The sequence below is a fragment of the Sceloporus undulatus genome, chromosome 9 (genome assembly GCF_019175285.1).
Source record: "Sceloporus undulatus isolate JIND9_A2432 ecotype Alabama chromosome 9, SceUnd_v1.1, whole genome shotgun sequence".
Classification (NCBI taxonomy): Eukaryota; Metazoa; Chordata; class Lepidosauria; order Squamata; family Phrynosomatidae; genus Sceloporus; species Sceloporus undulatus.
Window position 1 is genome coordinate 31,178,109 of NC_056530.1, and position 16,299 is coordinate 31,194,407.

Here is a 16,299-nt window from a genome sequence, read left to right on the forward strand (position 1 = left end):
TGCTCTAGTGCGCATGCGCAATACAAGCTCTCCCTGCCCGCCCGCGTCCCGTTCTCACAAACAAGGCGGCTGAACCATTTCGGACGGGGTTCCATAGCCACGCCCCCCTCCGCTGCAACCAAGTGGTTCGCCCCTAAGCCAATTGGGCGCGTCCATTCGCAAAAGCGGGGGAGGAGCCGGAGGAGGAGGAGGCGTGGCCACCCCTCCAAGTGCGCGGGTGGTACGTCCCGCCTCCGCTTCTTGGAAGCCTTTCGGGCGAAACCAACTGGAGAAAAAGGGGGGACTGAGAAGAAGAAGAGATCAATTTTTTTTTGGTTTGTTTTAAAGAGGAGGGGAAAAATTAAAGATTAAAAATAAAGAAGGCGGAGAGAAAGGAGGAAGGCTAAGATGGCGTCGGCGGGGCCTGAGTCTGAGTCAGGTGAGGAGGGGTCCATACAAAGACCCCCTTTATCTCCCTTTTTGGGGAGGGGGCTTTTCTTTTATGTGGGGTTTCCTATTCAGTAAGCATCTCCCCTCAAGAAATAAACAAGGGTTTTCCCCTCAGTGCTGAATATAACTCTTAAAATTAGGGGTTAGAGACCCCCTCCCCATATTTCTGTGGGGAGAATTTGGGGAAGGGGTTTGAGGGGGGGGCTTCTCTTTCTTGACCCCCAAAATGCCCCCCATTTGTGTGAAATTTGAGGGGGGAAATGAGACAATTCCCCCAAAATAAGACCCTTGGATTTGGGGGAGGGGTCCTAATTTGGGGACCCCAAATAAAAAGAGGCCCAGAGGACCCCCCCCTTGTGAAGGGTATATATGTCTTTTGGGGGGGTTCTTTTGGGTTGAAATGACCCCCATATCCCCACAAAATTGGGGGGGTTATGATTTTGAGGGTACTGTAACAGACCCCCCCCCTTTAATATAGAAGAAATATGGGGGTGGTCTTGGGGGGCACTTAAAGATGAGGAGAGAAGAACTGAAATATAACCAGAGGAGGGTTTGGGGGTGGTTAAAATGGGGACCATTTGGGGTTGGGGACACTTTGGAGGATCAAATCCAACCTAAACCCAAATGGAAGGAGGGAGGTTTTGACCGGGGGGGGGGGGAACATAAGACCCCCAATTTGAGGGGGTTATATGGTATATTTGGACCATTTTAAGAGGAAAGGGGCTGCCCATGGGGGGCAAGAAATGGGGTCTTTGAATGGAAGGGGAGGCATCCGGAAGAGGGGCAGGAAAGGTTGCATACCCCAAAATATTGGGGTGAAGGAATATAAAGTCTTAATGCTTTTTGTGGGGGTTTCATTGGGGGAATGACTGGGGACTGAGAGGGCTTCAATGGAGAGCAAAGAAAGGGGTTGAATGGAGGGGAAGGGTAGAATTTGGGGGGCACTTGGGTTGGGATTTGGGGCGCCTGGTTGTGTCCGACCCCGTGTTTGTTTTGACAGGTATCTGAACAGCCTTGGAGGGAGTTTGCATACAAATAGTTCAAGAAAGCACAACCAATACATTGTGAAGTGTTCAGGAGTAGCTGTGTTGGCCGTATAGCAAAGTATAACATCCAAAATCCACAAAAGAGCGATACTAACCCAAATGCACAGAACACACGATGCAAGCTTTCGAAGCTTCGTCAGGCGAAAGTGTTTAAAAAAATCATATAGGAGCATAAAGAATATGATAAAACAACAACGTTGGTTACAGGTTTGCATTTTCTCAAGGCGTTGTTGCTGTTGTTGTGTTGTTTTGCAGAGGTGTATCTATACAAGCGGATCCTTCCTCCTAAGCCATGTTGCCCTGGGAAGAAAGCATTGTCCCAAAGTCTAAATCCCAAGTTTGAATTCGGTTAGCGATGCAAAAAGGTACTTCTTTTGAGATCCCAGATGTCTCTGACATGTCTCAGATCCCAGATTAGGGATTCTGGGAGTTGTAGTCCCCAAAGGTCTTTCTTTCTGGATGGGACCTTGTGGGTACGACAACTAAAAGTTCCCCAGACAACAACTACATCCTAAATCCCCCATCTGGGATCTGAGATGTCTCAGAAGAAGACTTCAGAGACGTATGGTATCTTAGAAGAAGTATCTTGGATGTTGTGCTTCATGGTCAGCTTGGATAAAATTAACGGTTGTGGTGAAAGAAGGCGAAATGTTTCATCCAGAAGAAGGATAGATAGCGGTAATTTGTAAGACGAAAGGAAGAAGGAAATAGAGACTGTAAAGAATAGAGAAAAAGAAAGAACATTTATGAATGAGGAACACCAGTAAGATGAGAAAAGGGAGTCATTTGTCTATTAGAAATGATGTTTTTCTATGGAATGTGTATGTGGTTTTGTCCTAAGTTTGTTAAATGTGTTTGATCTTTGGTGATATTAGAAATAATAGATGTTATTGAGGAAGCAAGGTTGTGGTTCAAAGTGGGCACTTTGCACGTGGCACAGAGACCCTCTTCCTTGTTATGGGGGGCTGTGATGGGGAGAGCCTTCAGTTTCTCCCCCCAAACAGTGGAAGTGATTCCTGAGACGTGGAGGGAAAGACCCCCACAAACAGAGAATAGTGATGACACCGAGCCGACGGTTGCGTGTTTGCGCGTGTCGCAAGCGAGAGCAGCTTGTTGGAAACAGAGAGGATTCTGGGAAGGAGCACATCTTGCGTGTGGGAGTGGGGTCGACGAAAGGGATTATTAAAGGGAAGAGGGGCTGAGGAAGGAATTAGTAGTCTCCTTCCCAGGGGAAATTAAGGAGAAAGGGATTACTGGGAGCAATGTTTTGCCAACCAAGAAGACGCAAAGAAGGGGGTGAACCCCATTTTGTGTCACTTGGCGGTTGCCATTATCATTAAAAACAGCTTGCTTTCAGTACTCAGAGGGTTGTAATTCTGTTGTTCGTTCTTTCCTCTACTTCACAGGTTGGAAAATATGAATATATTTGGAATTATGGTAAACTACAGTCCACAAACCAGTGAAGAATGGCTAGGAAGAGCAGTCCCAAAAAGTGCAACCTTTCCAAGTCCTTCTTTTGTTTCAGGCCAAGAGCTGACGGTTTGGAGGGGTCAGGGCATGGAGACCCTTCACAAAGTAAGGGTCAGGGAGGATGGAAAAGAACATGTGGACACTGGGAGAGGAGGTTAGAAGAGGGAGAGTTGCCTGGTCTGAGGATTGTAGGACCTGGACTGGGATTTAAAGAGGATGGAGCGCAGGAAAGGGGGCTTTTGCACATGGTTGGGGCAGGAATGCATGGCAAAGAATGGGGGGCAAAATAGTGAGGAGGAAGTGGAAGGGTGCCTATATGGGAATAATGTGGGGAACAGGTTCGTCCTGCTTGCAGATTTGGGCAAAGAGGGGGATGGATTCCCCTCACTGCCTGGGAGCGGTGAAGGGAGAAATGACCCCTTGCGCCGCCTTGAGAGCCGTTCTCTTCTCTTTTGGCATCTGGAAATGGAACTCAGGATGTGAGCGAAGTCTCTTTTCCGGAGGTGGGCTGTTGTCGTCGCAGCCCAAAACACTGTGTTGCCAAATCCCGCTGTTTGGACATCCGCCGTTGCCCCAGGGAGAAAGAGAGGCCCTTCTTATCTCTGTTTAACCCCAGCGTCTTTCCGCCCCTCCAGATTCGTGTATGAAGTCACCAGCAAACAGGGATGTGTTTGTTTGGTGAAGTTTTACTTGTGTTTTTGGACTGAAAAGGGTTGGGAAGGGTGCTTCCCCCATTCTCTTGCCCTTAGACCTATGGGATAAATGGATCTTTCCGTTCCAGCCTGATGCCAGCTGAATATTCAGCCTCCGAATCATGTCAATCCTGGATTAGTTGAAGCAGAGTATTAGAGCTTATGTATCCGTTATGTCTAAAATGAGAAGTCTTCAGGGCTTTTTAATAAAAAAAAATGTTTATTTCTATCCCAAGTTTCCTCCTGTGACCTCAAGAAGGTGTCTGTGGCTCTCCTCCTCACGTTTATCCTCACAGCAGCCCTGCAAGGTAGGCCAGGCCAGCCCAGAGCCAGTCAGTAAGGACTCAAAGCTGGATCTCCTGGGTCCAAATGTCCACACCAGTCCCCAGCTCATTTTGGGTAGCTAAGCAAGGTTAGGACCATGGCCTCTGTCCCTAGGAACTGTGGTCAGTGAGGCTGGTGCTACCGCCTTATGCTCTTCACTGCTCTCTTATTTCTGAGCCGAGTTTACCAAGGGAGCTGGGTTTGGTCCCAGGACTTCTGTTTGCTGGCATGTACCTTAAGAGCTTCCCGTAGTTTAAAACAAAACAAGAACATGAATAAGAGGTGCCTTTGCTATTCTGCGACCGGCCTCTACTCCGGACGCCTTGGTAATAAGTCATAAGACCTGGCTAGGTTCCTGCGTCTCGAGGGTCTTAGGATGAAGCCAGGAATAATAAATGATGTTTAACTTTGGCTGCTTGGTCCATTGTGGCAGAGTCCCTCCTGCTAGTAATCCCTGCCCTGGAATACGTACCTTTCTATTCTATGTTACATTAAATTAGAAGAGCAAAATAATTCTGTGTTTGGTCCTACTGTTTTACGCTGAACCCAAGGGCTTTGAGATTTAACACTTTGCGGGACCGGCCAACATGGATGCAACCTGACACAGTTGCTGCTCTTGTATGTTTCGCCACTGAGTAGGAAAGATAGCAAAGATAGTTTAGCGAGAAGGTGGCTTGTCAAGGAGGACCTGTTGCAATTCTCCTGGTGTGCAAAATGTTTTAATGTTGTTGGGGAGAGGTGTGTGTGTGTGTGTGTGTGTGTGTGTGTGTGTGTGTGTGTGTGTATGCACAGTCACCCCTCCAAGTTCGCAGACATCTGTGAACTTGGAAATCTGTGGAGGGGCAACCACCATTAACGGCAATGGGGCACATGCATGTGCCCCATTAAAGCCTATGGGACGTGAATAGGCACAATATTTGGAACTTGTGGAGGGGTCCAGAACGGATCCCCCATGAGTTCCAAGGGCCATCTCTCTCTCTCTCTCTCTCTCTCTCTATATATATATATATATATATATATATATTTGTTACCCATCCAAGGGGGACATGATGCATCTGTCTCAGTGGAGGCTGAAGCAGACTCTGTGGCTCAGGGCTAACTTTGGCTTGCTGGCAAGCTATAGCCTTTCCTGGACAGACGTGACTAAGCCACCATCATTCATGCAACCTCCTGATTACTGACTTCCTGAATAGACGCCTGCAAGGATGGGGGAAGTGCAGGCTCTGCTTTGTATGCAGGCATTAACATGAAAATAATAATAATAATAATAATAATAATAATAATAATAATAATAATAATAATAATTTTGGCGTGTTTTTGCCCCTTCCAAGATGTTCAGCACTCAGCTGCGAAGAGGCCTTTTCACACCAAGGATGCAAAACTCGAAGTGAGTCCAGGGCGCCATTCCCTGGTAGCAATGCTATGGTTCAAGAAACCATCTCCCCCCCCCTTCCACATCCTGTGCCTTGTTTTGCTTTCAGGGCCGAGCGGATGATGCCAGGGCCATTCGCGCAGCTCCCGCTTTCCTAAGCGCTGATCAAACAGGTTGGTCAAAGTGGAACATGTTCTTCTGGGAGGTAAACAAACCAAGGAGCTAAAATGGAAAAATACAGCTTAAGTGTTTATTCTCCATTCCCATCCTAGATTCTGCCAGCTCTGAGAGTTAAAGGTTAAAGGATTAACCTTCCTGATGCTGGTCCATATTTTGGTAAATGAATTTTGCTTTTCCTGATGACAGTTTGGATCATAAGGAGCTTTGTAAATCCCACTTTTTCAGAAGTAGTAGCATCGCCCAAAGACCACTGCTTCCTAGAAATGCCCTCCAGACTGTCTGGCTGTGGTGGAAGTTGTAGCACTGGAAGGTACCAGGTTGGCAGAGGTTGCCTTGCTTGGAGGCTTGCAAAACTTCATGGGAAAAACAATGCCTACATAAACACAACAAAATGCTCTGTAAAGGTTTCCTTACAAAGAGCAGATACTGCTCATTGGTAGCCTAAAAGAAGATAGCCATTTCCCCCCTTTCTTGTTGTTGGTTACTTGGAGGTAGCCTCAGGAGACTAGGTGATACAAGGTTAGGGATAGGATCAGGGTTAGGGCGGCTATTTTAGGGAGAGTAGGGATCTGTATATTGGGTTCCTTTGGAAATCTGCAATACATTTGGCTGAGCAAGGCAGAGTAATTTGTCTTTCAGTTGTTTAATGGATTCTCTCCTTTCGACTCCCTTCCCTTTATTCCTTTCCCCATTTTAATACAAATTCACGACTTCACTTTTCATGTGCTGAAATGGCTCACCTGATGGAAAGAATATTCAAGTACATTTTTAAAAATGGTTGAAAAAAGTGTTTTTTTCCAAGTGTTGAGAAACTTCAGGGAGGAGAATTCTGGTCCGACTTTGTAATTTGGGAGTTTTTATTGGAGAAAGCAGTATTTTTGTGCAGAAGTCTTATTTCCTGCTCAGAGAAAGCTGCTGTTTCCTGCTCAGGAAATTCCCACTTGTGAATTTTGCACAGAATGAGCCCTGAATTGCGTACGGTTCTCAAAGGCTTTGCTCCAGGCAGAGGAAAATTGCTGAAGTTACTACTCATTGCTTCCTTGGAGGAGAACATTAGTGAAGAATTCCATCCCTGTTTGGTTGTCCAGAAGCGGTAAGGCTATGAGTTCCTAATTGTGGCTCCTAAATACTGTCTCTTCTTTCCTTTCCTCACTTTCTCCCTATAGCTTTCAGCTTCCTTTGCTGCTCAGTGATGCCTTCTCGGAGACGTAGATGTATGGGTAAAGAGTGAAATGCGTGCGCATGGGCTTCTCCCCTCCGCTGGTTTACTCGCCACTAATCGGCCTTGGCTTTCAGGTGTGATAGGAATGTGTGTGCTGTGGCCAGAAACCTTTCCCTTTGGCTTTCTTGATGGGGGACACTATTACTGTATGTGAGACCAGCTCCTTCATTGAAATGACCACGTTCCATTAAGAAAACTTATTTTATACGCAACTTGTGGCGTGGACAGTCCTAGGTTGCTATATGTCAATACTTCAAACTCTTTGTGACTTTAATAGGTCTTTTTGGCTCAAAGCATATTCACTTATAGGTTGGCAATGGTGGAAAGGAAAAAACCGATCAGTTAATAGTGTAATTTCACACAAGGTTTGGGCTTGGGACTTTTCCCAGCTTAACTTGTCAAGACTGACCAGCAGAAATTTTCAAAATAAAGGTATACCTGAGCAAATGAACTCAGTCTATTTCTGAGCATAGCCATCTTTAACAGAAACTTTGGCCCCAAACAGACAGGCCAAAATAAAGCTGCTTCAGGTCACTTTGGAGGTATGCTGTTTGAATGATGCATGTGTCTTAAGCATCTGGAAGCTGTGCCAAAGCTACACTCCAGTCCTTAGGACTGCAGAAGCGTGGCTTTGGCGTGGCTTCCAGACTCTTAGGACACATGCATCATTTAAATAGCATGCCTCCAAAGTGACCCAAAGAAGCTTTATAGCAGCCTGTCTGTATGGGGCCTTTGATACCAGAGGCAGCAACTGAATCAAGTTGGGATTGACATCCCTAATCGGCTACTCGTCTTTCCCAGCCACTTGACATCTTGTTTATTCAGAAACATGCCCATGATGGAATTGGGACTCCTCTGAAACTATACACTGGCCACAGCAGAGCAGTTTAATTCTGTCCTACTTTGTCCAAAAACTTCCATTCATGCGCACCAAGTTGCCGGTTTTGAACAACTGAGTGCTCATTCTAGACTTCGTATGGCTGAGGTTGGAGCTTCTTTTGCGTGTGTTGGCTTTTGCGGAGAAGAAAAACCCCTGTGTGGAATTTGCTTGCGCTACCCTTAATAACAGGGGTCCCTACAGACCCTTGGCTATGGACATTGGTGTGAAGTGAACGGCGAAGGGGCTAGACAGGTGCCATGTTACCTTACAGATTTCACTGCCTGGGCGCATGCTTGTTGACAGCAATGGCCCTCCTCAGCTTGGACCATGCTCCTTTATGCTTAAATGCTGGAGCTCACTTTGGCTGGTGTTCTTGTGTCTTGCTGTTCTGAAGCTGGCAATGCATTGGGAACATTGGCGCAGTTTGTCTAAACCACGTTTGGTCTGTTTCCCTGGCAAGTGGATGGGTCGCACCAGAACAGATTTCCAGGTGCCTTAAACCTTCTCCCCCAAACTGTGGCACACTTGTTGGTAGGGGTCCCATTGCCACATCAAGTGTCCCACTGCCCCCTTGTCTTGAATTTCAGGGGCAGGGATGACCGTTTAACTCCATCATTGGGGAAAGTTGGGAGTTGCCATACAACAATATTTGGAGCCCAGTTGTCTGATATCATGGGAGCTGTAGTACAAAGCCTTTGTAGGGGAAAGCCAAGATAAAACTGCTTGAATCTAACAAGGCCAAATGGAGCTCAGAAGAAGTGGGTTTTTTGGAGGGGCTGCTGGTGGTGGGCTTGCTCTGCATTGTCTTCCCAGAGGATTGGGGTTTCTATTGATTCCTGGATAACCTTGCTGGAGAGAAATGAATGCCACCCCAGCCTACGTTTCTTATTCAAAAGTCATTGTGGTTGTGCACAATAGATCTCGAAGGATGCCGAGCCGGTACCTTTTTCATCCTTGTCCTTTTAACAGAAGCAAAGTGCAGTGGGAAAGTCATTAATGGAAGAGAGGAGGAGGAGATGTGGCACTTTCTTGTGATTCAGGCAACTGAAGCAGGATTTTGGGGACAGCCTTTGTGTGATAAAGAGGAGATTTTGTGAACCATCAATTAAGTTTGAGTATAATTCTGGACTCTGCAACTGCTCCGGGGATGATGATGATCATTATTATTGCTGTTGTTAGCTTTGTTTATACTCTATATTTCCCTCCAAAAAATTGGGACAAGGTGGCCTTACATTTCAAAGCAAGTGCACTGTGGCTAAAAACTTACCAAAGTCAACATTAAAACAGAATTGATGCATGTTTTAACTACCTGGCACAAATGGCACATGGCTTTTAGCTGCCCTAAAAGCAGGGGTTAAGTGGCACCTGAGATCACTGGCCAAAATGGCAGGAGGGTCAAACGCAACAGCGAGGGCCAAGGAGGGTGACCCGGGTGAGGCTGGAGTGGCTACTGGGTGTAAAGGTGTTTTCAAAAGCATCTCAAGAGGGAGATGTTATGCCTAGGCAGGATCCACACCCTAATCGGTGCTGAAACTACACTGGGAAGACCTGTGACCTGTATAAATTGCCATGAGTGAAGCAAGCACACTATAGGAAGCTTAGTCTTTCTGAAAGGCTATAGTATACTCTTCCCTGTGAACTTGCCTGAGTCCTGAGATCTTTGTGAGAGGCCCTTGGTTCTGTCCCACCATCTTTATGGGGACATCTTGGTGGTTGCTGTCACTCTCCCAGAGGCTGAACAGGCACCCTCATTACTATTTGTCTAGGTTTTCTAACAACTCAGGGAACCTTCTGTCTTCAGCAGGTATATTTCCAGAGAAGAGAATGTGGATCTGGTGGGCTTTCAGCTTGACTGTGTTTATCCACAAATTGAATGAAAGGGAATGAATGGTCCTGAAAGGTGTCAGCACCTGCCAGCAAGGAAAGTTTTAAATGGTGGGAACAGTGTGGAATGGGCTTTTTGGCTGAGCAGAAGTTGGTGAGATCCTGTTTGTTTAATTCCAACAGTTCTCTGTCTCTCCTTGCTCACAGTTTTTCTCTCTCTCTGTCTTTCTTTATGGCAGGGGCACCAGGAACAGCGACCTTTAAAAAACCACTCGAGGTACGTTTCAGTTCATGAGAAAATATGAGAATGTCTACCAGGGGCTAAACACTGTCTACATGGGTTTGCGCACCCCCAAATCCTACACCATCTAGGAGCTCCCCAGGAGTTAGTTTTCTCCTTGTGACCCTCCTTTGTTGCTCTAAAGCTGCTCAAAGGACTGGTCTCTTCCTTAGCAGACACAATTAACAATGCATCATAAAGCAAAGGAGGACAGAACCCACTCTTTTCTTGCTGTCTGGTTGAAGGAATAGCTATCCCCACTGCATCATTTTTGGGTTCAGTCCTCCTTGCTGTGTGTTCTTCTGCAAAATTAATATTTTGTCTGCATTCATAAGTTATACAGTGGCACATGTTTTTGTTGTTATCAAGAGCCCACACCCCCAAACACAGGATTTTTAAGCCTCTTGTTCAATCTATATGAAAGGAAAAGCTTTCCAACCCTCAAATAGGGGACATCCCTTATAATAAAGGAAAGCTTTTCTGCCCTCAAATAAGGGACGTCTGTTATAGTGATACCTGCCAGCCCAGTCAGAGACGCGTTTTTCAGCCTTCGAATAAGGGATTCCCTTAAAATAAGGGACATTTGCCAGTTCAGTAAGGGACAAGCTTTCTGGTTCTTAAACAAGGGGCAATCCTAATAATAGGCTCAGTGGAGAAAGCAGGCATGGGTCCTGTATGCCCTGTTGAATTTCAGAACAAAGAGGTTAACTGTTGAACATGACAATGATCTGAGCACTTCCAAAGTGCGACAAGATGATTGTTGGTGAACCTTCTCCCTTAACTCAGTCCTCTTCCAGCTCAGTTCTCAGTTCTGGAGGGCACCAGGTTGGGAAAGCCGGTCCCCACATACCTTAGTCTGGGTTCACACACACTACAGTTAAGCATCGATATGGGAACCGAAGCGGTCCCGTTGCTTTTCTTTGCCTGTCTATGAATCTGTCACCTTTCTCCTCACTGTTTCTTCCTATCTGACTATTTTTTAAATTGAAATCCTCTTGGGGCAGCAGCCTGTCCTTATGATGAAATAAAGAAGTGAACATTCTTCCCTGTTGACTCCCTGCACTTTTCTTGTTTTATCCCCAATGGTGTTGTCTTGATCGTAAGCCTATTGGGGAAGAAACCTGCCCTCTCCTCATTCTTTGTCAAGGGCCACATATCTAGATAGCAGTGCATAAATATTAACAGGCACACAGAATCTTAATCCAATGCTCAAACCCCTGCAAATGTTTTGGGTTGTTTTTCCTTCATCTTTATGTTTGTGCTGTGAGCCGCCTTAGGAGAAAGGCAGTGTATTAATTAATTATATTGATTTCCTTTTGATTCAAGGTGGCAGGCTCCTCTGGGTATTCCTCACAGACCATCAGGAAGGGACACCGAGGGGTGGATTCTACTGGCGAAACCACATACAAAAAGGTAGGTGCTCTTTTACATCTCTTGTCGTCATCCTCCGCATGCGTCTTCTCCTCCTCCTCCCTCAAAGGTAGATTCCGCCCAGCATTCTGAAGCATCTGAGTCATCCAACTGAGCATAAAAGGCCAGAACAATTCAAAGAAGCATCAAACTTCACAGTCGGCTTTTGATGGGTTCAGGCCAGCCGGCACTCCAGATTCAAAGGTCCCAGGAGGCCTGTCGTCAAGTTCCATTCTGGGGATTTCTCTTTGGGGCATCTCTCTTCCAGAGACTCCACTTTTTTCCCCCAGGAGCTGTCGTGCTCCATCATAAATGAAAGACCCTAGCTGGTTGAGGGTTTCGCTGGGATTTGTTTGGTTATTTGGCTTCTTGAAACATACCCTAGCCGGCTAAGTGCGAAATCCCTTGGGACCCAACTTAAGTTGGAGCCAAGCAGGGATGCCCTGCCTTGCTCTGCCTCTGGACCCATTTCCCCACACCCGGATGAAATGGACTCTGGCTCCCTCCGCTCCTTCCGACGGCCGTCTCTTGACGTAAGTGGACAGCCTCCGGGGTGGAAAGTCCTTACCCTTTGACTGAAGACTCTGGGACGGGGACAGACAGACCTACCATCTTGTGGGGGTTGGAAATGGAACAGAGACAAAAGGTGGCCAGCTTTTGAAGACTCTGGTAATGATTAATTGTATTCCCTCTGTCTTCGATGAGTTCAAGCCTTTTTTTGAGGGAAGAGCAAGGGGAGAGCTGTTGTTGTTCAAGAGAGTTCAAATTCCTTCCTCCTGGTGGTGATTGAGACACGACACCAGCCTTGGCTTCTTTGAAGATAAGGCTAGAAGTATTTCTTCTTGAGGTTGTAGTAGTGTTTTGCCCTTTTTTTTGCCGTTGCCTTGGCTTCTGATTCTTTGGAATTTCACCAGAACTGCTGTGTTGGAGAAAGAGACAGAGAGCGATACTTCTTGTTTCCCTCTGATCTGTTGTTTGCTGTCCGCCTCCTTTCCCTGAGGCACTGGGGCTCGGCTTGTTGTGGCATTTGCTTTTCTGGCAGTGGCGGCATGTCACACATACCTTGCGCCCACGGGCCCAGCTTGTAAGTCCGAACTGAAGCGTGTCGCTGGGACGGAAGGGCTCCCTGGACTTTTTGGGTCCCTCCCTTTCCTAGAACACATTAAGTTACATCTCCCAGTTTGAGTGGAAACCAAAGCGCTCTCTGTTACAAAGGGCAGTAGCAGCCTGAGCTCCAGATTTGGAGGGGTAGTGAAGCTTCAGGCTTCTGAAATCAGCTTCAGTTTTTACTCTCTCTTTCTCTCTGTGCCTCCAAGACGCCTGTCGACTTGTACTAACAAGTATTAACCAGGCCTGACTCTGCTTGGCTTCAGAAATCAGGGGAAACTGGGAAGTCAAGAGTTGACTGATGGCATAAGCAATGCAGGCGGTCCCCTCTCTGACATTGGAGATGGTGCACTTCTCCTTGTTGGAAGTGATACCATTTCTGTTTGGATTCTTATTCCATGAGTTCTGCATCCATCCAGCACTGGATTTCGTCTTGCCCCAGTGCAGTGGCAGAGCTTAGCATCGGTTCCATCTCTCCTTTTACCCCCAGCAAGAAGCAGGAGAGGAAAGCAAGCCCCTCACCTGACCATTATCTCTGCATTCTAGAGTCCCCAAAGGCAGAGCAGCTTCTGCCTTGGATCTTTATCTCCAGAGTTTAAAAGCAAAGGGGAGGAAAACAATGGAGGGCTTGCAATATGGTCACAGGGTGGGCCTGAGTTGTCTGAGATCCAAGCAGTGTGATCTGTCGGCTCTCGGGAGTCCTTGCGTCGAGGAGGCCCAAGGGAGGAGAGGAAGGGAATGCGGAAGACAACCAGGATGGGGATTTCCCTGCCCCAGTGAGCAGAAACAGGCCTCACTTTCTGTGGGGGAAACACTGCTGGCATTCCTTCACTCTTCTCTCTCATTACACTCCTAACGCAGTCACTTCAAGACTGTACAGATCCAACTGTTTTGTGACATAGTTAGAGAAAGAGATCATCTCTCTCAAGAACAGTTCTAAAGCAGGTTTGCAAATAGATTCTTTGCTTTCGGCTGATCTCTTGTACGGAGAGCAAGAATCACCGCCGGACAACCAGATAGGGAAACCCTTCTCCTTCCCCCAACATATTGGGTTTTATCTTTAAAGCATTTTGACTTGTATTCCAAAATGTTCTCTCCAAGCACCTTAGATTAAGATTGAAAAAAAAATGAGTGTAGATAAAAATACAAAACGCACAATTGAAATAAGTTGGCATATCGTCACTGTTGAATTTAAGAATGTGAGTGCTTTACAAAAGGGAGGAAACCCACCGGTCATTAGCCCCTCAGTGGCTGAAAAAACCCCTCCATAAAACAGACTTCAGGCCGTCTTTACTTTGCCAAAAGAACAGTTGTCTCTCTTCCTTCTGATAAAGGAAACCTAACCTGTTTGCCTGGCTAATTTGGCTGAGTTAAGGGATGACACTGGTCACGATGAGCAAAAGCTTAGGCAGCACAAATGATGGCAGTTGAACACATTCTCTGAAGCCAGCAGATCACTGGGCCAGGTGATCTTAAATCCCACACCAGGGCTCTTAGCCGAGTTTGCAAGGAAACTGGGCAGAGCAAGTCTTTTACACACACACACACACACACACACTTGCACACTGGGGTTTCTATGAAATCTGCACTGCATACATTAACCTCATTGGCTCTTTCCTTTCCTCTTCCCAGACCACTTCTTCAGCTCTCAAAGGTGCCATCCAACTCGGGATCACCCACACCGTGGGCAGCCTGAGTACCAAGCCCGAGCGAGATGTCCTCATGCAAGATTTCTATGTAGTTGAAAGCATCTTCTTCCCCAGGTGAGCCTTCTGACATAAACCTTGGTTTATTTGTTCTTTGTAAGCCTGTATATAAGAGCCAGCGTGACATAGTAGTTTGAGGGTTGGACTAGGGCTCTGAAGACCAGGATTCGATTTCTGCTCAGCCATGAAACCCACTGGGTGACCATGAGCAAGTCACACACTCTCGGCTTCAGGGAAGGCAATGGCAAACCTCCTCTGAAAATCTTGCCAAGAAAACCCCACGATAGTTTTGTCTTAGGGTTGCTATAAGTTGCAAATGGAAATAGCAACAAACAAACATAAGTTGCTTACTAGCCTCTCTCCTTTCCCTCCAGCGAAGGCAGCAACCTAACCCCAGCCCACCACTACAATGACTTCCGCTTCAAGACGTACGCCCCTGTCGCCTTCCGCTATTTCCGTGAGCTCTTTGGGATCCGGCCGGATGACTACCTGGTAAGTCCTGCCAAAACAACCAACTCTTGGTGGCTCCTTTTCAGGCTGTGGGAGAATCAGGTTTACAGAACCATGCCACCAAGAGGAGTGGCAAATTGCCTCAATGGCCAGTCTGCTGATTGCAACTCACAGGCCTTGGGCTACTACTCAGAGACTAAACAAGATGTAATCCAAAAACAGGTAACTTTTCCAAGTTGAGGCTACGCAGCATGTTGAGGCAACAAAAGAGTAGTTCCCAGTTGGGCACATTTTGGGAATACGTTGTAGCAGAACAAAACACAGGGAGAGGCTGGAGTGTTGAAGCCAAGCACTCTAGGTCCCCTACATCTCCAGCGTGGGAGAAAAGGAAAGGATGTGTGTATCTTGTCTGAAATGCTGGGGAACCACATCACAGTCAGCAACACTGACCCAGACAAGCCCAGAGTCTGGGTTGGGATGTGGCACTTCCTAGTGCAAGTGTTTTCCACCCTGCCTGGAAGAATGCTGAGTGAGCCCCAAACCTTTGTTATAAAATGTAATGGTTTGCAATTAGTTTGTGGATCCCAGCATATGCCTCCTGTGGGACTTTGACACAACTGGGACAAACCCCATATCTAAATCCAGACCTTCTGCGCTGCCAATCTGGCCCCCTTCCCCCTGACATCCTCTGGTCTTTTCCTCCCATCTAAAAGGTTGGGATGCCTCTCTTGAGACTTGGTTCTTTTTCCATAAGAGCTTGAGCTAAAATATGCTGATATTTTTAGCCATGTCCTTTTGCCTTTGACTCCTTCCACCACTGAAGCGTGGCCCTTCAACTGAAAGGGAATTTAGCCCTTGGGTCAAAAGAGTTTCCCCATCCTTGGTGTATTATATTCTGGGGCAGCAGCCTACTAGCTGAGATACTGGGAGTTGAGGTTGCTCCAAATTAACTGGAGGGGATTGCTTGTCCATCACTCTGCAGATTTGAAGCCAGCCTTTCGGAAGTGAATCAGGAGTGTTGGTGACCTCTACTTATGTGTTTTCTTCCCTCTCTCTCCTCCCTGCAACTACAGTGTTCCCTTTGCAGCGAGCCCCTCATTGAGCTGTCGAACTCTGGGGCCAGCGGCTCCATCTTCTACGTCTCCAGTGACGATGAGTTCATCATCAAAACAGTTCAGCACAAGGAGGCTGAGTTCTTGCAGAAGCTGCTGCCAGGCTACTACATGGTGAGTCAGCTGAGAGAGGGAGTGGGCGGCGAAGCCCGTGGGTTTTTATGTCATGGTGAAATGCTGCATTAAAATAATCAGTGGTGCTGATCATGAGGGTAATCATAACTAAAGTGGCTCTTCACCTTGGGAGGATTGCGGCACATGGACGTTACCTGAGAGACATGCTACAGGTAGGACTTCTCAGGGGGCATTAAAGAAGCAGTTCCAGTATGAGTGCCTGGTGTGAAATAGGTCTTTGTGGGGGCATCCACACATCTATCCAAGTCCTAACCTAATTCCTGAGCTGAACATAAACTCAGAGGCACCCATGTTCTTCAGCTCTGTTTCATGCCTGGCTCTGATGGGTGGACTTTGAATTTCTGCCAAAAAATCTCCATTAGACACTCTAAGCCTGAAGGCTTGCCCCCTGGGGCCAGTGGGTTGGTGAGACCTGCTTTGGGGCAGGGACATTGTTGTTTTGGTCCATTGTTTAGCAAAACTGCTTTATGTGTGAGAGATGGGGGGAAGAAAGGGGGCAGGGGGCAATAATGATGATTCCTTGTTCATTTTAAGGTATCCAAAGTCTCTCTTGCTGTGTGTGGGTTTGGTGGGGTTAATTTTCTTCATTAAAACAATTAATAAGGAAAAGGAGACCATAGATTTAAAAATTGCTTTAAAAAGTATGGAAAGGGGAAGAAA

General features: G+C 46.8%; 2 protein-coding genes across 5 annotated transcripts in view; both read left to right on the forward strand.

The window, feature by feature from the left end:
• RPRD2 (regulation of nuclear pre-mRNA domain containing 2) overlaps window positions 1–16,299 on the forward strand; it is a 206,048-nt gene that overhangs the window by 136,919 nt on the left and 52,830 nt on the right.
• Window positions 40–16,299, forward strand: part of PIP5K1A (phosphatidylinositol-4-phosphate 5-kinase type 1 alpha) — a 29,304-nt gene continuing 13,044 nt past the window's right edge. Inside the window, exons 1-7 of one of the 4 annotated variants that reach the window (XM_042441220.1) lie at window positions 40–418; window positions 6,680–6,733; window positions 9,679–9,716; window positions 11,046–11,132; window positions 13,869–13,999; window positions 14,317–14,434; window positions 15,466–15,618. In XM_042441220.1, coding sequence (XP_042297154.1) covers window positions 388–418; window positions 6,680–6,733; window positions 9,679–9,716; window positions 11,046–11,132; window positions 13,869–13,999; window positions 14,317–14,434; window positions 15,466–15,618 — 612 coding nt within the window. In that variant the 5' untranslated portion in view covers window positions 40–387. Of the gene's footprint in view, window positions 419–6,282; window positions 6,607–6,679; window positions 6,734–9,678; window positions 9,717–11,045; window positions 11,133–13,868; window positions 14,000–14,316; window positions 14,435–15,465; window positions 15,619–16,299 lie in introns of those variants that run through there. The other 3 variants (XM_042441222.1, XM_042441221.1, XM_042441223.1) reach the window with 3 other exon arrangements.